This window comes from Xenopus tropicalis, chromosome 5 (genome assembly GCF_000004195.4).
Source record: "Xenopus tropicalis strain Nigerian chromosome 5, UCB_Xtro_10.0, whole genome shotgun sequence".
In the NCBI taxonomy this organism is placed as follows: domain Eukaryota; kingdom Metazoa; phylum Chordata; class Amphibia; order Anura; family Pipidae; genus Xenopus; species Xenopus tropicalis.
In genome coordinates, this window is record NC_030681.2 from 127,995,093 (window position 1) to 128,018,774 (window position 23,682).

Genomic DNA, 23,682 nt, shown 5'->3' on the forward strand with positions numbered 1-23,682 from the left:
CACTGTATGGACATATGGACAGAGGAGGCACATAGACATTCACTTTCCTATCCCCTGCCTGTCACCTTGGACATCATACAAGGTGCAAAGCAGCCTGGTACTTACCTCCTGCCCTATGGCCTTGCACACAGCAGCGCTGCTGTCCATGATGGCACTTGTGGCTAGGAGTTTGCATTGTGCATTTTTACCACACTGACCTGGTGTATAATATATACAAGACTTTATATTTTGTCTGTTTGTTTATCACTGTAGGAACGTCCATGGAAAATGGTAACCAAACATCAGAAGAATTTTTCTTCCGTGCATTCCTAAGCTCCACAAGAGCCCCAGCCATGCTCTTCAATGTGTTTTTGTTCATATACTTGCTAATCCTGGTTTGGAATGGTCTGATGATGCTGTTGATTAAGTCTGACTCTCACCTCCACATTCCAATGTATTTTTTAATATTCAACCTCTCCTTTTTAGATATCTGTTATACATCAAGTGTTGTGCCCCAAACCCTTGCCAGCCTGCTGAACCCTAAGCACTCCATTACTTTTTCCAGCTGTGCCGCTCAGATGTTCTGTATTGCTATCTTCGGGATAGCTCAGATAGTTCTTATTACAGTCATGGCTTATGATCGCTATGTTGCTATATGTAACCCACTGTGCTATAGAAGAGTCATGACATGGACAGTCTGAATACTGATGGTTGCCGCTGTTTCGATTTTAAGCTGCGTGCTGGCGACTGTGATAGTATTATCAGTATTCTCCCTTCCATTTTGTACCTCTTTTGAAATTGATCATTTTTTTTGTGATATTGGGCAGGTATTACACTTGACTTGTCCAGGTGTAACAATGCATGCGATTGTTGAAATTTTGACATTTGGCATTGGTCTTGCTGTGGTTTCTATCAATTTCCTTCTAGTCCTTACATCCTATATGTATATAATAGCCGCTATACTAAAAATAAACACAAGCAAGGGGCACCTTAAGGCTTTTTCCACATGTTCCTCGCACATTAGTGTTGTTGCTGTTGAATATGCATTTCTTGGATTCTTATATTTAAGGCCAAAATCAACTTATTCTTTAGATAGAGACAGAATACTCCATGTCATCTTTTTATTTGGGACACCTATATTAAACCCTTTGATTTATAGCGTGAGAAACAAAGCAGTTAAGCGTGGTTTTACAAAGTTATTTGGTTGCAAGAAAGGTCATAAAATGACTTAATTTGTGTGAAACATCTTAAGAAATGAAACGTCTACTAAATCATCACAAAAGTATTTTATAAATGGACACTTTTTTTGCCATATCTGTACAAGTGTTATGAGTCTGACCAATGGTTGGACCTCCAAGAGGGGATTGAACTGGTGTTGGCACTGAGAAATTCAACGTAATTACAAGTTTAAGTGCAGATAAAGATCTGAATCTTCTCAGTTTCATATGCCTATTTTTAGAACTTTAGAATTTGACAACCTTTTGACCTCCAATAAAAGTCCAGTAACTTGCCTCAGTTTCCTGGGCCTGGAGATTGATTTAAATGTTGAATGGACTGTGTTGTCTGAGGATAAGCTGGGGGCAATGTTCCCTGTAAGCTGTGTGTGTATATCAGGGGTCCCCAACCTTTCTTACTCGTGAGCCACAGTCAAATGTAAAAAGACTTGGGGAGCAACACAAGCACCATAAAAGTTCATGGAGGAGCCCAATAAGGGCTAAGATTGGCTATTAGGCAGCCTCTATGCACACTATCAGCTTACAGGAGGCTTTATTTGGTAGGAAATCTTGTTTTTATTCAACCAAAACTTACCAACAACTCAGGAATTCACAAATAACTCCCTGGTTTGGGGGCACTGAGAGCAACATCCAAGGGGTTGGGGAGCAACATGTTGCCCCTGAGCCACTGGTTGGGGATTACTGCTGTACACAATAAATTGTGGTGACCACAAACGAAACCCCAAATTTTGCCGGTATTCTGACCTGAGCACACAGTTTTTAAAAATGGGCACATAAGTTTTAAATTTGAGCATAAAAGAATTATTTTGCACACATAGTCGAGAAGGAATAAAAGGGAACACTGATTGGGGTCATAGCTGAGGTAGTCCATGGTGTCATGGTGGAAAAAGGCAACCCTGTGGGTGCTACAGTCACTTGCAAGCTGAATTTTGCCTACAGTATCATTTATAAAGAGTGGGCAAATTTGCACCTGAGCATTAACCCATATAACCCATACAAACATTTCTTGTTAAACTTTCATCAGGACTATTGCCAGGTTGGATCTGTCGAGGGCCATTGAGTCCTATGGAAGGCTTCCAAAACCAGGCATTGAAGGCTTCAAAGCCAGGTAGGTTTTCGTTGTTTAATGAACTTTTTGGTACAAAAATATCGGGACTTAGAGAAGGCAATTACGATATTTTTCGTACGACCGATAAAGCATTTTTTTGAGATTTTAGAACATCAGAAATTATCGTGTTTTATGCCCCCCAAAAATTGGATTTTTGTAAATGGGCCCCCATGTGTCTAATGCCATTGATTATTATATATCATTAGATATACAGCTCTGTGGCATATGTTGGCACTTTATAAATCTTTGTCAGAATAAAATATAATAGCAATTAGTTTCGGGCTCTATCTCTTAAATTGCAAATCCCAGCATTCCTTGACAGACTCCCAAGTAGTAAATATATATATATATATATATATATATAAAGAGAGCTTACTACAGTCTAAAAGTATTAAAAATAAATTTTTATTGCTACATAAATAAAAATCTCTCTTCTGCTGGCTGAAAAATATATATCCATAAAAGTCAAAAATAAACGTAAAAGTAGCTGATACCTGGGAATTAAACTTTTTAATCTGTAAATCACAAATATCCCCACTAGAGACTTATGACTATACTGACAACAACAATCACTGGCCCTACAGTAGCATGGAGTGTTAGCCACAGGTGCAGCTAGTTAAGAGACAACTTATGCCCCCCAACTGCATCACAGAACCCCAGTGGGCCCACATTTGCCACTTAACCACGTGCAGAACCCCTTCCCCCCTGGCACATTGATGCATGAGTCCCATCATTGTAAACTCACATTTACTCAGTAATAATGATTTCAGATACACAGTGTTTTAGGTCACATAGAAGAGCACCAACTGCCAGTACCCACAGCTTCTCTCTGTATATAAGGTACTTGGGTGCCATTGGGTGTTGCTACTACCCATAGCCTAGCTTTGTATATAAAGTGCTTTGGGTTCTAGTAGCCAGAGTTTGTGATGTATTTGGGGTGCCAGTACCAATCGCTTATCACTGTATAACTTACTTGAATCTACCTTCCATTTTATATGTATTCACTGTATGTATACTGTATATATATGTTTTATGGTTGGATGGTAATGGAATTGTCCTTTCATTTCACATTATAATGTGCTGGAGTTGACTGTACGCCAGTTGTCTGTCTAGCAGTAATGCTTCGATAATATAAACAAGATATTGTTGCCTTGTGGGAGAAACGTATACGAGTCAAACTTTTACAAACCACCAAACCTCCGAGGTCCTTTTGAGGATAACAATTAATATCAATCAATGATAGGGATGTTACATATGTCACCTACAGCTTCCATCATCTATCAGATATACTTTACTGCAGTGTTGGGAATGTAGCAACATGCAGAATATGCCCCAGGCCTAATAACCCAAACATATCAACCACTCTATAATCTATTATTCTGCCTTTAGTGTTGTTTGGACAGCTGGATGTATGTCCTTAAAGTAGGTGTGGTTTACCATTTTTGGCTCCTATTCATGGCTGCCCCCAAACAAAAACATCTTCTGTTGCCTATGTGTGTATAAATGAGTTATTGCGTGTGTATTCCCTTGATACTAATCTGTATGGTGCCTTCCCTGTGTGTCAGTTAGAACCTTGGCAAAAAAAAAAAAAATACACCACCCTGGGGTTCTTTCTATATAAGCACCACACCTGTCTGCTGGTCTTTCCCCAAGGATCGCAGTGCAGATAATGTTTCTACCTTTATTATACTCCACATGTGCAAGTCCACTATGGCGCAAGAGTTTTGTGCGAACTCCAGATAAGACTAGCACCAGACTGGGGAAAAAAGTTAGGCAATTACTACATTGGGAGGGGCCTAAAAAATTTCCCCTTCCCTGTGTATTAGGCCTTACTTATACTTTAAAAGCTTAATTAACAGTAATGCAAAGTAATGAAAGTGTTCTAAAATAACTAAAACATAGGTTACTGCTGCACTGCATGGAAAACTGATAGAAGAGGTTAAAGAGCAGATAACAGATAAGCTCTGTATAATACAATTATATTCTACAGAGCTTATCTGCTAAGTAACCTGAGTCCTTTCTTCTTTGAATGGCATCCCCCACAGCTACAGATCAGCTTTGTTTATATAAACTATAGTATTGTTTCTAAAGCAAACACACCAGTTTTAGGGCTGTGACACACGGGGAGATTAGTCGCGCCACAACAAATCTCCGTTGTTGCGGGCGACTAGTCTTCCCGAAATGCCATCCCACCAGCTAGAATGTAAATCGCCGGTGGGATGGCCTACACAGCACCGTAATTTGCTGTAGTCGCCAAAGTTTCCTCTCAAGGCAACTTCGGTAAATCGCGGCACTGCATAGGCCATCCCAATGGTGATTTACATTCTAGCCGACGGGATGGCATTGCGGGGAGATTAGTTGCGCCACAAGGGAGATTTGTTGCGATGTGGAAGTAGGTGCCCATTATTAAATTTAAAGTTTTTGCAAGGCCTGGGAAAAACAAGGTATGAGCCGAAAGTTAAAGTTAAAGTTCTAACCTACAAAAAATGTTAAATCAGATATGATTTACTAACACTTACTGTTTACGAATACAAGATAAAAATGACAGCAAACATTGTAAATGATATGTATGATGAATCAAAATAAAAACAAAGTTAAAAAAAAAAAAAAAAAATTTAAAGTTTTGGAAGCCGAGAGACACAGTTTTACTCCAAGCCTCCTGCAGGCCAGCAGTCCCCATGGGGCTACCAAATAGCCAATCTGGCACCCCCAAACACCTGGTTCATGCTTGTGTGGCTCCCCAACACTTTTTACATTTGCATGTGGCTTACAAGTAAAAAAAGGTTGGGGATCCCTGCTTTATACAGACACATATCTCACAGCACACACCATTACTGGTGCAGCAAATCACGTGAATAAAAACATGACAATGCTTGTTTGCTGTACAGTTTATTTTTTTTTCTTTACGAATAAGAGGCCAAAAACGTTATGTACACAGAAATTCCAAAGGAAACTGACGCAATCTTGCTAGAAGCACAGCATTTATCCCTTCACCCAAGGCTTTGGTTTCAGCATCTTCTGGGGGGTACAAGTCCATCAAATAACCGAGCCCGAGAGAGGAAAGTTATTTGATGGGGAACCAAACCACATGCACTGTCCAAGCCACATGCACCCAGGCAGAAAACCCCTCGTGCAATAAATAAGTTGTGTGTGTATGGGGGGAAACAAAACAATGGTGACCTGTATGGGATCCTGATTCTCACTCCTCAGCTGTGAATTTTAAAACATAAATCAAAAAGTAAAGATTGTGGCCTCTGTCTTTTTCCAAGAGCAATGACACTGTGAATACAATTGTAATAAAAACATATATATGTATATTAAATGAGGAGTATGTAATTTTACTGAACTACCCTGCCATGTAGCCTACTCTACAACACACTCACTGCATTACAGCATGCTGCCATTCTTATACCCAAACATCCCAGGAAGCTCATACACGCCCCAATGAACCAACATGACCCCCTGCATTACATATATTCTGCAAAGGCCACACAATCACACATGCAGGAATAACTGCTCATGTTACACACTGCATACACATGTATCATGCCTGAGGGTTATCTACTCAGATGATCTTGTGTGTCCCAAACCAAGCTGTAGGCCCAGGGTGAAGCAATAAATAGACATTTGCCTCCATCTTACCACTTCCTACCCAAACCAATGAGATCACCTTCTTTTGCAAGGTGTTTTAGATATAAAACAGCATTTTATGTTCAAGAACCTGAGAGTGGAGATGCCACTGAAATAACTTGTTTCTGGGTGCCCCCTAACCGAGTACGTTTCAATTGGTCTTTAGCAGTTTTTCGCACCAGTGCCCCATCTCATTGGCTCTGACTGATAATGGGCAACTGTGTAAGAGAATATATTAGTTTTATGCAACTACAGCAAACCAATGAAGGACACAAGGCTAGAAGAGCCCACAGCAACCACTTAGGTGTCACATAGCATGTAATAAGTGGTTTCACGTTATTGAGTTGAGGTTACTGATTTAAAAAAACAAAAAAAAAAACAAAACATGGCAGGGTTATTAGCCAAAAGGGTGGGAAAATACTCAGCACTTGCTAAAATAAATTGGCTCTTGCAGGAAACAAGAACATTTCCCCCCTAAGGACATAATATGCTGCTTTTCTGTAATTCTGTCTTACATACCTGCTAAAACATCAAAGAAAGCAAGAAAGCAGTTGAAAGGCATATATAATGAATATACACTCGTTTGTACACAAACCCTGTTGAAATATTACCCCCAATTCACAATTTTAACTTCTCGGGTGCCAAAGCAGTCAGCAACACACATTTTGCAATGTGTTGAGAGTATTTTCCAGCACGTACTGAGTTAAAACACACAAACTTCCCACTATTGGCTGGCAGTGGGCTCTACTCAGCTTTAGAATGGATTAAAAGCTCTGCACTCTTGCACTTACTAGTTGTCTCTGTTTGAGATCAAGGCATAAGGTACCAGCTATGCACAGATCGCACGTTGTGCTCGGTTTCTCTAACAAGTTTATGTGCAAATATGCTGATGGACACCAGATTTTTGTATTTTGCTGTTATTCTGCATGCGACGCCTTGTATTATTAAAAAAAAAAAAAAAAAAAAAAAAATACGAAAAAAAAAAAAAAAACGCTAGATGTATAAACCCAGACTAGTAGTTATATACTTGCCAGAGACCAGCAGATCTCCTTTGCTTAGTTTGTTTCACTTCCCCACCCACTTCTCCAAGAAGGAGCCAATGCTTATCGCGTGCTGATGCAACGAAGAAGAGAAGATGGCAACTCATTCCATCTTGTGCTATAAATGCGCAATGGGATAATAGAAAGAACTAAAAGGGAGTTATGCATTCATCCTTTAACCTCTCTGCGGCTGGAAGCACGTGCACCGCCTGGTTTCTTCCAGCAAGGAAGAGGTTACTCCTGGACTACTATTTCAAAACCAAATTGGAAGAAGCAGAATAAAGATGAAACCGTTCAGGGGTTAAAGTGAAGATACTGCGTTGCAAAGTCCACGGGATGCTGATTACTTTCATAGCCAGCACTGGGTTTGTGTTCCCTTCCCACCCCTCCCTCGTTCCGTCCATCTCAGGCCTCTTGCTGTGCAGGTCTCTTCAGGTCACGGATCTGTTTCACTAGGTAGGTTTTCTCATCGTTAAACTGCTCGTCTTCAGTACGGTCATTCTGGAACTTGCTCAGAAATTCAATGAGCTTGCTCTGGTTCTTTAAAAGGATATCCAAAACTGGCTGGGTCTTATTAGGGTTGGCTACAAACACCTGTACAAGTTGGGGGGGAAAAAAATGACCTCTCAGTAATACTGAAAATATCTGACAAAATTCCTTACTTTGCCTGTAATACACATATGCATATTGTTTGAGTCAAACCTTGTACTTCAATAAAGCGCAGATATATTTTCCTGATAAACTGTGTTAAAGAATATATCTATGCTGACATATTTTATGGTCGCTATAGCCTGTATTGTAGAGCTAAAGCTATAGAAAGGTGGGTCCGGCTACACCTAGACCTGTATAAAACTGTTACTAGCGGCAGGGATAAGGATAACTATGCAAAATAAGAGAGATAATAATGTCCTTTCAAACCTATTATGCATTCAAAATATCTGCTGGGTAATACAGGTATGGGATTCGTTATCCAGAAAGCTCCAAATTCAACATTTTATGAAGATCCACATTATGTTATTAGGAATTACTAGACGAGAATGTCAGAGTTCAAAGGGTAACATTTTAAGGCAAAAAAACTTTTGAAAAGATATGTAGAATGTGAGAAAAGTAGCAATGGGAGAGAAAAGCTTACAGAAAGCTAAAGAGGGAAAATGAGCATTGGAAGTATCTGAAAAGAGTATGGGGGCGCAGAAAACCAAGAGGAGGAGTGGCTGCCATGATAGAAAGGTGCGTAAGGTGAGTGCGGGAGAGGGTACAGTTTATTTCAGAAAAAGGGAAAAAATGAAAGTACCTTAAACACATGGAAAGCCTCAAACTGAATGTTGCGGCTCTTATCACGCAGAAGATTCATCATTAACTTGAGGTTTTCTGGTTTGCTGATGTACTTTGTCATAATGGTGAAGTTGTGCCGGTCCAAAAGAAGCTCCCCGAGCAGCTGCAATCAGAGCAGGAATAAAGTGAGCAACTAGTCCAAAATTAACAGAGAGGGATAAAAATGTCAGGAATAAACACAATTAAATAATAGGTTGGGTAAAGGTTGGGTAAAGGAGTTAATTTTAGAGTTGCTGAAGGTACAAAGCCATTGGATTGCAGCAAAAGCGCATTATAGGAATCAAAAACACGGTAGCAAGATACAAAGTCAAAGCCAATTTATTCACCCTATTATCTATTAGACATTAAATGGCTTGTCAGAGTGCTGCATATAACACAGACGAAACCGAGGATCCCCAGAACTAAAAAGTATGGGCTTACGTAATGAAAAGTGGTATAGAGAAAACTCCCCCTGGTGACCAATAGAGGGTAAAGCAACTAGGCACAATTATATAGGCTCATATACCACTCATAATTGATAAAAACATATTTCACATTTATTTTAGGCCATTAAAAAACAGCAACAACCCCTTACATGCAATGCCTTATGCGTTTCATGCTTACCCAGCACTTAATCATACATACATACATACCTGCCTTACACACATACATACATGCCTGCCTTACACACATACATACCTTTCATACATACCTGCCTTACACACATACATACCTTCAACGACTGCCGTTTTGTCACGTAGTTTTCTGAGTGTAGTAACTTTTCATATTCACTGAAAAACTAAGGATGAGATTTTAAAGGTCAGAGTCAGCCCAAAGAGCAGGTAACTTGTACCTGAGGTAGTATTTGCTTCTATTTAAACCATAACAATTTTTGAATTTATTTTATCAACTAGTGAATCACTTTGCCTTAATCTATTTAGAATGATCTGTTCTAATTGTGATAGATCTACTAATACACACCCAATAACAGGAAGAAAATAAATAAATGCTGACAGCTTTCTATGGTACTCAGCATATTAAGCCAGTTTATTAAACCTTTTAAAAAAGTTTTCCAGTTTTAGCAACAAATAAGAAAGTAGCATTTACTACCTGTTTGAAAGTAAAATTCTGATTTGTTGCTACGGGTTACAAGGCCTGGAACCAACTTTGAACCTGTTATTACATTATTGGTAGTATGAGGGTGCTTCACAACCTACCCGGTCATAATGCTGCTCAAGGAACTCGGCACTCAGGAGCTTGTGTCTTGTAAGTAAATCCTGGGGGGAAAAAAAACAAGCTTACGGTTATATATCACAATTAAACACATGTACTTGGAATTTAGAAGTTAAATTAAAATAGAAAAGAGACAGCTGCTCACTTTAACCAAAACAGAGGGTGCAATGTACAACACTTTGTCGTTTTGTGTGGATTGTAGGGTTAAAGCATTAGGATATGTTAATAATTAACCTTCATAGACTAGCAAAGGATTTGGAAGGTTCATTTGAAGAGCTACATAGATCAAAGATAAAGGCAAGTAGCTTGTCGCCAGGCACAGAGAGGTACCATGCAAAGGCCTGAGAAGTGCTGACCTTCTGGGCTAAGCATAAGCACCGACACTATATAATGGAAAGAAGAGGGAGAAGTATAACAGGAGGGAATTCAAAGCAATGCTAAATTAGCAAAAAGAATAGCAAATCCTAGTTACAGAACAGATTAACACCGATAAGATGCCTTGGTAGGGAAATGTATCTATTAGGATGCCTGTCAGCAGTGAAACAAATGGACAAATAGTTTTTAAAAAAAAAATGATAAGGGCTGGTTGGTAATTGTGTGTGTATTAAGCAATGCTGCAAGAGAATTATACCACAATCAAAAACACATCAAGGGTGAACAAATAAAGTCAAGTATGTGGCAAAGGCATCAAGGATGAAGTGGAAAACAGATAGGGCTCAGTGTTGGACTCTTTCCACTATTCAGCTCAGCCTATTTTTCTCTTTTCCCCTGATGCCTTTGTCACATATTTAACTTTACAGAGACCGAGATGACTGCCACAACAAGACTAAAAGGAGAAGGAAAGTTAAAATCACTGGGGGTGCCAAATGTAAGGCACCCCCATTGATAGTAATAACCTACCTGATACCCCAGGCTGGTGCTGATATTAGAGTCAAAAAGCAGACTTTTTTTTGTTAAAGTTCAGCTTTTCACTCTACTGTGCATATGCAGCCAGCGTGAAGAAGACCGAAGAGGAACACTCGCCTAATATTTTGGCATCCCCCAGTGATTTGACCTTTCCTTCTCCTTTTAGAAATATAGCTGGCCTCAGCTAAAGCAGCTAAAGGCAGTCGTGCAGTGGCTGGTTGCAAACCTGCACAGTAAAGTATTTACCTTAAAGGTGGCAAAAGCGTCAGAAGCTATGTCAAAAGTGGACATTTCAACATATCGGAAGAAGTCATAAAATGGCTCTGACCAAAGGATAATCTTGGCAAGTGGTTCATGTCGAATGCATTCCCGCAACATAATTCCACAATTTAATGCAATCTCTGGTGACTCATACCTGGGAACATAATAGAAGAGTGTTACACATTACCTTTCAATATATTGATAAATAGGTCAAAGGCATGATGGAAAGAATAAGACTAAATAATAATAATTAATAATTTCCTTAACACCCACCACCCTGCCGCCTGCTAACGCCAAGCACATTTATAGTAAACTCACTGACTGCCAGCTGAAAAAAAGGCACAGGACATACCCTTTTAAGAGCATGAAGAGTATGTTCTGCTGGGTGCATATATATTCCACTGTAGGGGTTCTTGTTCCAATTTGCCTCCGTAAGATATTGTTAAAGATTTGTGCCACGTCTTTCTTGCCCTGAAATGAAAAGTTGGTAATTTATTCTGTAGCATGAAAGCCTCATTTACTAAGTATGGGGCAGAATGCAAAAGTGTAAAAAACAGGCACAAACGGCTGTGCTGCTTTTAACTATGCACCATGCCATACTGTTATTGCCCATAGGCTCCTCTCTGAAGAGCAAACTCCTGTGTCACTCCAAAGAACACAGCACTGCTCTATTCATAAGGAGTTGATACATAGCCATCCCCATAGAAGTCTGCAAACTTGCACATCATTGAGAAGGCAAGCCATGGGTTGGCAAGAAACACATAGCAGGGGCCTGCTTATAGCAGGCCTTAAATTCAGAGCTGTGTTGTGCCCACAGCAATGTGTTTTGTGTCTTGCAGTGCAAGGTGCAGGCTGCAAGTGTTGGACAGGTCCTAGAGGTGAGATTTTGAACATCTTAGGGCTCCAGTACATGCACCCGTGGGACCTGTAAATGAGGCCCTGTGGCTCTATGGGATGTGACAAATAGAATTCACTGCTAGGGAATGTATGTACAGTATATATGTAAAATACTGCTGCTGCTGCTTACCTCAAAGTCAATGAGCTGCAGATCAGCAACTAAAGTTCCAAGAAGTCCGCTGTTGTACAGTTCCTGAGCCAACTGTGCCACTGCCTCTGTTTGAGGTTCTTTCTCATTTGTCCCATAAAGGATTTCCTTCATGGCTACCAAGTTTTTAGACACCTCTTCAGTTGCCTGTGGAAAAGGTGAGAAATAAATGACTTTGAAGTTGTATAGGCGTAACAGACCAGGTCAGTACTGTGGCACCAATTTACAAGGTGTATCAGAAACTAAGCAACATGGTTTATAGCTAGGAATATAGACCTAACAATCTAACAATATAGACCTAACAATCATTTGTGGGTTTATATATTTTGTTTGTGTGTTCATGTATTTTATTAATATGGTAACTGTATTAAAGCAGTTAGTTAACTGCTGATTGGCAATGAGTTACAGAAACAAAGTAAAGTTTGCCTTTGTGTTTGTTTAAAAAAAGCCCTTTCTATGGCCCATACTTAAACCCTAAAGATACTTGCAGCTAATCACTGGGCTGCTTTGTTTTTAAACAATGTGCTGCTCCTGGCTACACATTAACTTTTTAGCACAAGAGTAATGCAAATACCATAAATACCATGTTAGGACAAACTGCTTGAACAGTAAAGATCTTCTTCAACATTTTCCCAGCTTATATCTACAGGATAACTATGAGCCCTGGATAGGCTTTCAGTCTGTAGTATGGGGTCTTTTTAAACAGCTACTCTCATATAAATCAGAAAGACACAGAGCCATGGCACAACAGAAGGGAAGAAGTGGTGGAGACCTCACAGAATGATTATGTGATCATCAGTGGCTAAAGGCACAGATAACGGTGCAGTTTTTGTATCAATATATTGTTAATATCAGCACGTTAAATTGGCCTGGGAAGCTAAATTGTGATCCTCATTTAAGTTCTAAAGCCACTGTAGTGGTCAAAGAGTATCTGTATGAAAATGAGGGTCCAAGCGCCTTATTGGATCCTGAATGGCAGCTCCCATGGCTACACAGAGGCTTATTTATATAAACCATATCAAAACTTCAGAAGCAGACACACAGTTCTTATCAATGTAGTAATTTATATTTATATATATTTAAATACATTTAAATACATAAAAACCTAGCTCTTTTGAATTCTTAAACCTCAATTTTGAAAAGGTAAACAGTTCAACAGCAAAGTGAATGTTCAATTTTAATCAACTATATAATCATATTTTGGGCAATGGCACAATGGCAAGCTTACTGCTGCCCATGGGATTAAAATTTGACAGGCTGGCGCCTAACTGCTTGCAATTGCTCCTCAATAGACTTTCAATGTAATTGCCCTGACCCTGCCAGTACAATCATAGGTTGGAGAATTATCACATGCATTTAGTGCTGCATCTCCAAGGGGCCTGAACACAGAGTGGCAAAAAGCAGAACAGCTCTGTTACAGAGCAATTATTCCTGCACAGCTCTTCTGTACTATTAAATTCTATCACTTTGCTTCACCAATTGATTCAGATTGCTGCTGTGAATCAATCCCATGTGTCTTTAGCCATTTCAGTTCATTATAAATAGGACAGGTAGATCCACACACAGTGCCACCCCACCATCCTAACAGGGCAGGAGTTTCTGCTTTCCATACTAATGTGTCATTAGTTGATTGTCCTCTGGGGAGGGTTAGTAACTCCATCAGTGAGGGTTTCCTCCACCAAGAGGCTCTACAAGGACAGCCCAGTGAAAGGGGACATGTATTAACCGAACAAAATGCTGTTCTGTCCATCTTCAGCTTCCCAGAAACAAATGATCTCCTTTTGGGCCATGCCAGTTTCTTTGCATCTTTGCTTCTGCTGCTGATGTGTAAGTCGTCGACAGAGTATGCAGCAAGTGAGACATTTGAGCCTGGAGTAGGGCGTCTAAGGGAATTGGTTTGGAGGGCAGGGGAGCTGTATGTGTGGGGTAACAACCCTCCTCTCAGCTGCAAAATGAGACAGCACAGAAAAGGCAATTTATAAAGGCAAGCAGGCTCTTCCCAACCAGAATACAAAAGGGATTAGTCATTGAGGAGATGGGAGGCTTGCTGTTACATCCGGTAACCTTATATCAGAACCTCTCTCTCACACACCTTACTGAATCAGCAATTTTTCTTAAAGTACCACTATAATTCCATTTATTATGTTCATTATGGATTTATTCAATGCAGACTGGCTCAGGGTGCAATTTTAACCTCATCTCAATAACCACCGTCACTCCTTATCCCGAAGGAGTGAGCATGACCTAGCACTGCAGGGGCATGGCACTGTCAAGGCCATAGCCAGCCAAACAGTGCTATAAACACCACTCTCCATAGCAGTTCCTTAGGTGCAAAGCTTGTACAAATAGGTAGCAAGGTTGTATAATTTCTGCCAGCACCGGTATTCCCCTGTAGTAAGAACAATTGTATAGAAAAAATGCAGGCGAATAGCTGCCCTTGGATAATGGGTCACAACATGTTTCAGAACAACAATTCCCAGAAGCTTCTAACATAACCCATTATTAAAACATTCTGGGAAATGTAACGCCTGGGAACTAAAGGTAAATTCACAAATAGAGCTTTAAATAAATGTAACATGTCATATCAAAATTTTCATTTTCTACACCTAGTGCTGCAGGAACGCTGAAAAAATACACTCCTAGGTAGTGCTATCGAAAAGTAATGATATGACATGTTAGTTAAAGGGAGGCAAGTCAGTAAAGGAAAGTGCAGACAGCTTCATCTGTTGGCCTGATGTAAATGTAATTGTGTTTCAGGGTACAAAACAGCAGGTTAATCAGTTCTGGGTTCATCAGCCATGTGACATAGAAGGGAAGGGGTTTGTCACACACACACACAGACCCACACATAACAAAGAGTTGCATGACAGAGAGATGAGCCTGCCGCAATCTGAAATGCCTATATACGCGTGATTAGTGGGTGTGAATCACGGGATGTGGTCAGCAGACTGAGAGTGAACTTTATGTATGGGGTCGTCATCAGGTGTTTAGCTACATTTATATGATTTATTTATAACTCACACTCCATATTACTCAAACGGTGTCATTTGTGTGATGTGCAACTTTTTTTTTTATCTCTCAGGTTTTATATTATTTAACGCCTCTGCAGTTCTACATTTAGGGCTCTGGCACACGGGGACATTAGTCGCCAAATCTCCCTTGTCGCGGGCGACTAATCTCCCCGAAATGCCATACCACCGGCGAGTGGGATGGCATACGCAGCGCCGCGATTTCCCCTGAAATCGCAGAAGTTTCCTCTCGAGGTGACTACTCTCCCCGTGTGCCACAGCCCTTAGGGTGAAGACACATGGAGCTACTAGTAGAAGCTACTTATCGTGGCTACTAAAATAGAAAATGCTGATCATTTACTGATAATTGTCTCTATGTGTGTTTTAGCATATGCAATTCTTAGTATTGTCTATGGCAGGGTATTTTCTGGAGTTTAGAAGCCATGAAAAAGTAGCTGCTACTAGTAGCTCAGTGTGTCTTCACCCTTAAGAATTTATATTGTTAATAGAATCCCACTTACTCTAGCAACCAAGGCAGTGGCTTAAGTGGCAGACAATAAAAATTAGTGCAAGCTCTAGGGATGAGGCCAAGGACCACTGCAGCCATGATGTCATGCAGTGGCGATTGTTGTGACACTGCTTCATCTGCTGGCGAGTGCTAATGATAAACTGATACCAGAAACCAGAAGAGACATGGTAAAGAGCTGTTGCTACTCAGTGTACTTGGCAAATCTCCAAAGCCTATGTCCTCTTGCAATACATGGCTTCCTCCCAGATGTGTATACGGGTAGATGAGTTTACCCGAAATGCTAGAAAAATTGATACAAACGGAGACAGTGGAAAGAGGCACTTTCCATTCACCAGTGCAGCTATTAGGAGCAATGACAGATAAAGAGGTGCATTTTCTTTTCTGTGGGAGAAAAAACATCCCATGCACCACAGTCCTTAAAGTCATTTCATTTTAATAAAACTTTACACAACTGATGGCTACAATTCCTTATGAGATAATGCATTTTTTTTAAATTTTGCTCAGATTTAAAAATTAGGAATTAGATTCAGTTAGGTATTTAGGCCAATCTTTTTAGAAGTATTTGGTATACAAAAAGTATGGAATTGGCAAAAAGAACTAAACAGAAAAGTCCACCATCAACTAAATATGTTAGCCCACATGGCAGTGTTCTCTCCTCTGTAACAAAAGCAGAATGCATAGCTGCCAACTGTTCATTTCAAAAGTCCTTTAGAGCCCCAAAGCTCCCCAGCAAAACTGTCTGGGTGGTGCCTTTATGACAGTCTTAACAGAACAAGTAATGGGAGGACTAGGAAGAGAGAGATGAGGGATAAGAAGTGAAGTAAAGAAAATGAGAATAGAGAAATTATGTAAAGGTGGGTACCAAACCAGAAGTGGCAGTGACAACGTATTGGGCAGCAGGGAGGCACAGTGGCTATACATATATTATATAATAATAAAGTGCATTTGGGGAAGGACACTGAATTGTAATTCATCAAAAGGTAATTCACAGGCGTATCAGTGGAGGGATGAAGAATACAATGTAATAAGGAGAGAGCGTTTATAAGGAACCAGTCACATCTACATGTTATATAAGGAGCATAAGCAACAGTACTGTACCTTCTCTGCCTTCTTATCAGAGATGTCCTGCTTCTCTAGCACAGCTATACTTTCCTTCAGGTTCTTCACTATGTCTGCAGGAGACTTGTGGGACTTCCCAAAGGGAAACGGCATGGTTCGTGAGGTAACACTGCTCTACACTTCTGCACAGGAGAGAATATACAGAAGAACTTCATATAATTTCAGTCTGAAAGCACAATGGGAAACTTCTATTGCCTTATTGCTAAAAGGAAATAATGTTGTGTAATTTGTGGTTGACTTGGTAATAAATAAGTAATAAATAGAAGGTTGAATTAAACACATGGTTTGTACTTATGCATTCCACCTTTAGCAACTGATTGAAGGAAACTGGAAATATACGGCACCATACATATGGAACTAAACTAAGTCCAGTTATGGAGGATATTCCCTTTTTTACCTGAAACAGTGTATAAAGACAGGAAGGGAGCAGCCATTGCTATATTATATAATATATTGCTATATTATATAATAATATATATTATAATCTATAAAATTCACTGTGCGTTCCAATGAATAAATAGAAGAATTGCTGTGAAATGGTGTGCTGGTCCTGTGTGGACACACAGCTTGACTTATATATATATATATTTTTTTTTTTTTTTTTTTTTTTTCAATTTGTATTCATCTAATGGAAATTATTTCCTTCTTGCATTTTTCCTGTTTAGTTAGACTGTTAAAAAATCCATTATGCCTTTTCTTTTAGCTAAAAATAGTCAAAAAAGAGATAATGAGCTCTGCATTAAAAAAAGCCCCCCTTCATTTCAAATTGAAAGTACTGTACTTTCAGTTTCACTGTTTGCCCTGTTTAGTGAATGGACAACTAAGCCCATATATTTACCTTAATGGTGGAATGGTTCCCAGTCTCAGGCTAGCAACCAGTGCTGGAAAGGCTCAAACAGAGTTTATTATCTGCAGGCATAAAAGAAAAGAATGGTTAATACTTTCAATTACTCTGCACTACCTTTTTTTTCATATGGGCACTATTCTTAGGACTACATCAGTATGCAATGATTATACCTATGATTTCACAAATCTGTAAATACACTAATATAGCCACACAAGGTGAGAAACTACAGTCATAAAACTGCAGATTTAGACAGACTAGATGACTTTAAGGTGGCCATACACGCACCGATAATATCGTACGAAACCTCGTTTCGTACGATATTCGGTGCGTGTATGGTATGTCGGCGAGTCGACCGATATCGCAGGAAGCTGCTGATATCGGCCAACTTGCCGATCGGACCAGTTTGAAAATTTTGATCGGGCACCATAGAAGGCGCCTGACCAAAATCTCCCTTCAGCGCTGAATCGGCAGCTGGTGCTCTGGGCTGGTGCTCTGTTAGGAGAAAACTGCAGCAGCCCGGGGTAGCTGCGAGGGAAGGATCCTCTCCAATCCTCTGTCTTTCCGTCACTTGCGCATTCGCAGTAGAGTGAAAAGTCGAACTTTAACAGAAAGTCTGCAGTTTCATACTACTGCGCATGCGCCGGCCCCAGGATTCAGAATGAAGAGAGACGGAAGAGGATCACTCCTTTGTAGCTACCCTGGGCTGGGGTGGTTTTCTCCTAACAGGAGCACCAGCCTGGGGTATATAGTAAGCAATTACAACCACTGGGGGTGCCTAACATTTGGCATCCCCCAGTGATTTTTCCTTCTCCTTTAACCTCAGAATTCCATGAGTTATAAAACAGCTCTCAGGCTGTGGCCTCCTGCCTTTATATGGTCATGGAACTCCTCAGTGGCTTCTAATATCCTTATATTTTACAATAGGGGGTACATTGTTTTGTATTCTGCTCTGAATAGTCTCATTATACAAATACAAAGGGTTCTGTGCATTAAGTCGGTATAAATGGTTAATACACTCTTATTATACCTCCACATCTTACCACTGAGTTCTCTATATGGACCTCCTCTCACAACAACTACATATTGCCAATTCTAATGCTGTTTATTCAGCTTATAGTGGACAAATGTATTTGCAGTTATTTTAAGTTGGAGAATATCAAACACCTATCACCAATCCCAACATTATTTTTAGGTGACAAGCGTTTTGGGTGGTTCAGCCGAAAGTTTATTTAGAGCTTATAAACTCATAACAAACCACATTGTTGGCATAGCCTAAATTATAATCACAGCATCACAGAAGCAGGTCTGGTCTTGGGGAAAAACAAGTGGTGCAACTTACAGAGACATGTGGAAATACTGTTTGCAGAGGTCTAGGGAGAAAGCCCAGCACAGTCAATGAGAAGGCCAGCTACAGTTCCTGTTTTAATGTAAATCTGTGTGAGAATTTATTCTGTGTACACCATGAAGGGCCAGTATGCAGTACAGTATGTCTGAGAAAGGCTGGGTCTATAGATGTAGCTCATCAGTAGCTGCTGTGAGTCTGTCTGGGAATATGAGAATAGCTTAGATTGTAAGCTCCACTGGGGCAGAGGCTAATGTGAACAATGCATAATCACTGCAGAATATATTGCTGCTATATAAAGAATAATACCAAATGCAATTAGATGCGTATTTAGCTTTTTGTATTTCAAGCACCTGACTCAGTCTCTTTCTTAATGGTATAGATTTTATCTTCTTATCTAGTTCCTTGTTCTACGTGTGACAGACAGACATTAAATCGTTTTAGCATTCCTAAGAAGTGCTTGAGCATTCAGGATTCTATTATACTTAGCACACCCCCTGCTTCATAACCACTGGGTAAAAACATATTAATCACTGCTACATAATTACATGTTTATCTTTTTTATTAAAAAAAAATTTGGACTGACTCACTTGGCCACCTTGCTGATAACAGCAGCCTTCTACCACTGAAATGCAATGCAATGCAAAGACTTAGTTCCAGTGACAAGCTAGTTCCTACACACATGGGGACAGCAGGGTTCAACTGCCCCTGTTGGACAGGGGTAATGGAGGTTGGCTGACTGTGAGGTGGTGCATCAACATCAATCTCACATATCATCGAGAAAGAGCCAAGCACTACCAGGGATTTTTTAGAGACCAGGGCAAGTTTCCCTTTGTGTCCCAGTTTAATGATCTGTGCATATTCTGCTTGATTTGACATTTGTTCTCTTTCTTGTTCCCACAATATCTATCTTTTTACAATACCAACCTATTAGTACATTGTGTAAAAACCAGAACAGAAGGGCTTTGGGGAGACAGATGATTAAAGCAGCAGATCCTCAGAAAGGCAAACTGTGAAGAAGAATTTGTTATAGTGCCCAATGTATTCAACACTTCTTCCTGACTTCCTAAGTGCAAATAATACGCATCACATATAGGCAATTAAAAGGGTGGCCCCAGCCTGTACAAGAGCTCTATGGGTTCTTAGTATGCCAATATAATATGGCCATCTTCAAATTTCAATAATTCTTTTCCATTATTCTCAAATGTTGTGTTTTTTTCTTAATCTCAGCTACGCATCTCAGTGTCACAAAGAATGTACTCACTGTAAGGCTGCACACAAGGATAATAAAGTGATGTGCTGTAGATGGCCCTGCTCTGACCTAGCAGCAACTAAGGCACAGGGGTTATAACTGTACCAACACTTGGCACTTGGGTAGGCAGCAGAGAGTTTTTGAAGTAAATAGATGAAGACGGGTAAATAGATGAAGAAGGGTATCAGTAAGGCTAAGTGAGGGCACACAAAAGATACACCATAGGAGAAGAAAGTGATGTAAGTATGCATTTTGGGCTTAAAAAAAAAAAAAAAAAAAAAAAAAAAGATGTTTAGGCCCAATTGAGAAGAACACAAATGGAGCACAAAGATAACCATAGGATACTGATAATTAAGAAAAGAGATAGCTCAGAAAAGTAAAGACTGATATGAGTGGATCAACTTGTAGTTAGGCAGGTTAGGTATAGGCATTATGGTTGAACTTGATGGACGTATGTCTTTTTTCAACCCAACTTACTATGTTACTATGTTACTATGAGTGCCATCAGCAGAAACAAAGTAAAACATTACAGGGGATTATTATATTTTACAAGGGAGGAGATACAAAGAAAAGGCTGAACTCTGTGGTATACCAAAGGACAATTACAACAGAAGAAGGTCATAAGGAAAATTGGAGGTGCGAAAAATCAAGAGAAGCTAATGCTAGGCAAACCAAAGGAGTGGAGAGCTCGGAGAACAGTGGACATGTTTAAAATCACCAATAAAAATGGAGCCTGAGAAAGAAGCGATATATGAGGTAGCTTGGCAATAGCTATAGCGATAAAGAAAATTTAATTTGTAGATGTTTAATAATCATTGGCTATGAGTTATAGACAAAAGCACATACTTCACAACTAATATTACTTCACTGAAAAACGAGACTATACAGGCAACTCTGAGTCAGGTTAGAAAGAGAACAACCTCTGGAGTAACCTCCCCCAGATGGACAGAATGATTGAGATATAGTGCACAAACACACTTACACTTGTGCAAATAAAGTGCTTCAGAGAACACATGTTCATAGGGATTTCTTAACAGTCATGCCATGGGACACACAAAAATAAAGGGCTCAAAAGCTTTTATTCCAGTGGTGAATAGTAGATCAGAAATATTTGGACAAATATAGCATTTAATCTATGGGAGATTATGAAAGGAGCTTGAGGTACTTTGTCCACCACCATCAATTATATATGAATTGAATTCATCTTGTAAGAATGGTGGTGTTGTGGTCACCTACGACCCGAGGGGCCTAAGGGGCACTTACTAACAGTATTTGACTGAGCTTTTTTTCTGTAGAACATCATGAGCATATTTAAGCCTTATTTTTGTCTTCAAGGTTAAACCCTAATTGGTTACTTACTCCTAAAATGTATTTACATTGACCTGAAATCCCAACATGGCAATATTAGAACAGTAACCATGCAACATACAGAGCAAGACTGTGATGCAAATAAGCTTAATAGGGTAGAGGGTAAAGAAAAGTCTTCCAATTCCATATATAAAACAATTAATGCTGCTCAGTTTAATAATACTCAGCATTTATAGACATTCTATGCAATGCACACTGAAAATAAAGTTTGTTACACTCGCAGGAATATTATGGCATGGTATCATAGCTACATAATTAAGTTGGGTTGAAAAAAGTCCATTAAGTTTAACCCTTCCAAGCGAACCCCAGCGCACATACACAGATCCATACCGACCTATCTATAGACTCACATACATAAACTGTAAATACCAACATCAATACTAATTGTAGATTGTTATTACTGATCCTAAATACCAGATCAAACTGCATTTCATAGATGGATGATGCAAAACATTTCACTGCAGGCATATGGGTTATGTACCAATAAACAGGAAATTGCTTCACAAGATGCATCCTGAAAAGACTGGTGAACTACAATTCCCAGCACGCCCCAATATCCTACAGCAGGTCTAGGCACTAATAAAAAAAACATGATGCTGTATATTATAATCTTAATTGTCTGTAAGATTTGTTATTTGTGACTTTACAGAGTGGTTTGTTTACACTGCATATAAGGCATATAATGCTGCCCATGTAAGAATTACATAGACTGTAAGCTCTATGGGGCAGGGACCTCCTTCCTACTGTGTCTCATAGCACATGGCACTTATTCCCTGTGTATTTATACTTATTTATTGTATTTATTATAACACTTGTCCTCCCTGTGTGTAACTGTGTATATTGTAAGATTGTACAGCGCTGCATACCCTTGTGGCGCTTTATAAATAAAGTTATACATACATACATACATACAATTAAATGGCTGGCTGTTGGAGTGGGCATGTGCCGATAGAAAGAAAATAGTATAGAGAATTTATGCAGTAAGATAAATACTTTTAAGCTAATGAGGAAGTCACTAAAAGGATGTGATGATGTGATCACTAAAGCCTGACAGATGCCAGTACAGCTATAGTAAGTAGCACATTAGGCCACTGGTAATGAATATTACAGGCAGATTGTTACCTGCCTAGTCTAAACACAATGGGAGTGATGGGTGGCAGATACAATAAAAGCCTAGGATGTGCCATGGGAGCCAGTAGCATGCCATTCTATGGGCTGCAGAGGTGGGCGACCCCAGACTGACAGGCAAAGACCTGACCGAACAAACACACCTGACAGGTGCCAGTATAATGTTATCATAGAACAACAAACAGCGGCCAGCTGGCAAGCTCCAAAAGCTAAAAGTCAGCAGCAGCAGGCACATTGCCACAAGCACACACCATATCATAATAATGCACGTTTGGCTACACAGGCAGTGAGATGCTGGCCACACACACACACACACACACACACACATATATATATATACACACACACACACATATATATATATATATACACACCCACACACATATATATATATACACACACACACACACACACACACACATATATATATACATACACACACACACACACACACACACACACACATATATATATACATACACACACACACACATATATACACACTCACACACATATACATACACACATACACATACATACACACACACACACACACACACACACACACACACACACACATATATACATACACACACACACACACACATACATACACACACACACACACACACATATACACATACACACACATACATATACACATACACACACATATACACATACACACACATACACACACACATATATATATACATATACACACACACACACATATACACATACACACACACACACACGGCACCAAGTTGCACAGGGAAGGGACATTACACACCAGTGAGCTACAGCGCTGCAGGTGACGGACACACCCTCTCTGGAATCACTTGGGTTCGCCCCTCTGGTTACAGGAGAGTGTCTGTGGGCTTCTTTCTTCTCGGCTCTCTCTCTCTCTCGGGGCTTCCCTATCTCCGCTCAGTGCCAAGATGCCAAGAAGGATAGGCCTCTACTAGGATCCTTTCACTTCCAGATCACTCCCCGGTGCCCCTGGTTACCGGTCACTCAGGAGGGTCTCTCTCCTTTCGGGTCACTCCGGGCGGCTCCTCCCGTCTCTATGGTGCTCTCAGGCCCAGAAGGTTCCTTTTCCGGCGCATAGCATGACGTCACTAAGGTAGCGACTTCCGGACTGCAGGAGAACTGACTGTGCCAATTTGGTGTAGTTCGGGCTTGGGGAGAGATACGTTCTGTGGGCAGTTGAGGGCGCCTTTGTGGCCGTGGGACAGAATATACAGATGATTAGCTTGTACCGTGTTTTTAGAACTATTGTAACGCGTGTCCGAGGAGAAGTACAAACAACACAGCAAATTATTATAAGCATTGACTCAT

General features: G+C 40.0%; 1 protein-coding gene across 3 annotated transcripts; it reads right to left on the minus strand.

The window, feature by feature from the left end:
* Positions 1-5,198: 5,198 nt before the first annotated feature.
* Positions 5,199-23,682, minus strand: cab39 (calcium binding protein 39). 3 transcript variants are annotated; one of them, XM_018094463.2, is made up of 12 exons: positions 23,135-23,682; positions 18,591-18,668; positions 17,243-17,313; positions 16,384-16,526; positions 13,475-13,693; positions 11,731-11,895; positions 11,056-11,174; positions 10,689-10,857; positions 9,521-9,580; positions 9,037-9,102; positions 8,284-8,427; positions 5,199-7,586 (listed from the first exon to the last, which is right to left on the minus strand). In XM_018094463.2, the coding sequence occupies exons 4-12, from the start codon at positions 16,495-16,497 to the stop codon at positions 7,398-7,400; spliced, it is 1,245 nt and encodes a 414-aa protein (XP_017949952.1). In that variant the 5' UTR covers positions 16,498-16,526; positions 17,243-17,313; positions 18,591-18,668; positions 23,135-23,682; the 3' UTR covers positions 5,199-7,397. The 3 variants fall into 3 exon arrangements, with proteins under 3 accessions (XP_017949952.1, XP_004917864.1, XP_002933394.1); XM_004917807.4 differs by lacking the exon at positions 18,591-18,668; XM_002933348.5 differs by lacking the exons at positions 13,475-13,693; positions 18,591-18,668 and having other exon boundaries at positions 23,135-23,652.

Bases quoted from the DNA above. Each gene is read 5' to 3' on its own strand.
- cab39 (XM_004917807.4), bottom strand. From the start codon at position 16,497: ATGCCGTTTCCCTTTGGGAAGTCCCACAAGTCTCCTGCAGACATAGTG. The intron at 11,896-13,474 runs GTTAATACATGT...CCTTTTCCACAG, and splicing joins ACAGAACAGCATTTTGTTCG to GCAACTGAAGAGGTGTCTAA. The intron at 8,428-9,036 runs GTATGTATGTGT...CTCTGATTGCAG, and splicing joins CAAAACGGCAGTCGTTGAAG to CTGCTCGGGGAGCTTCTTTT.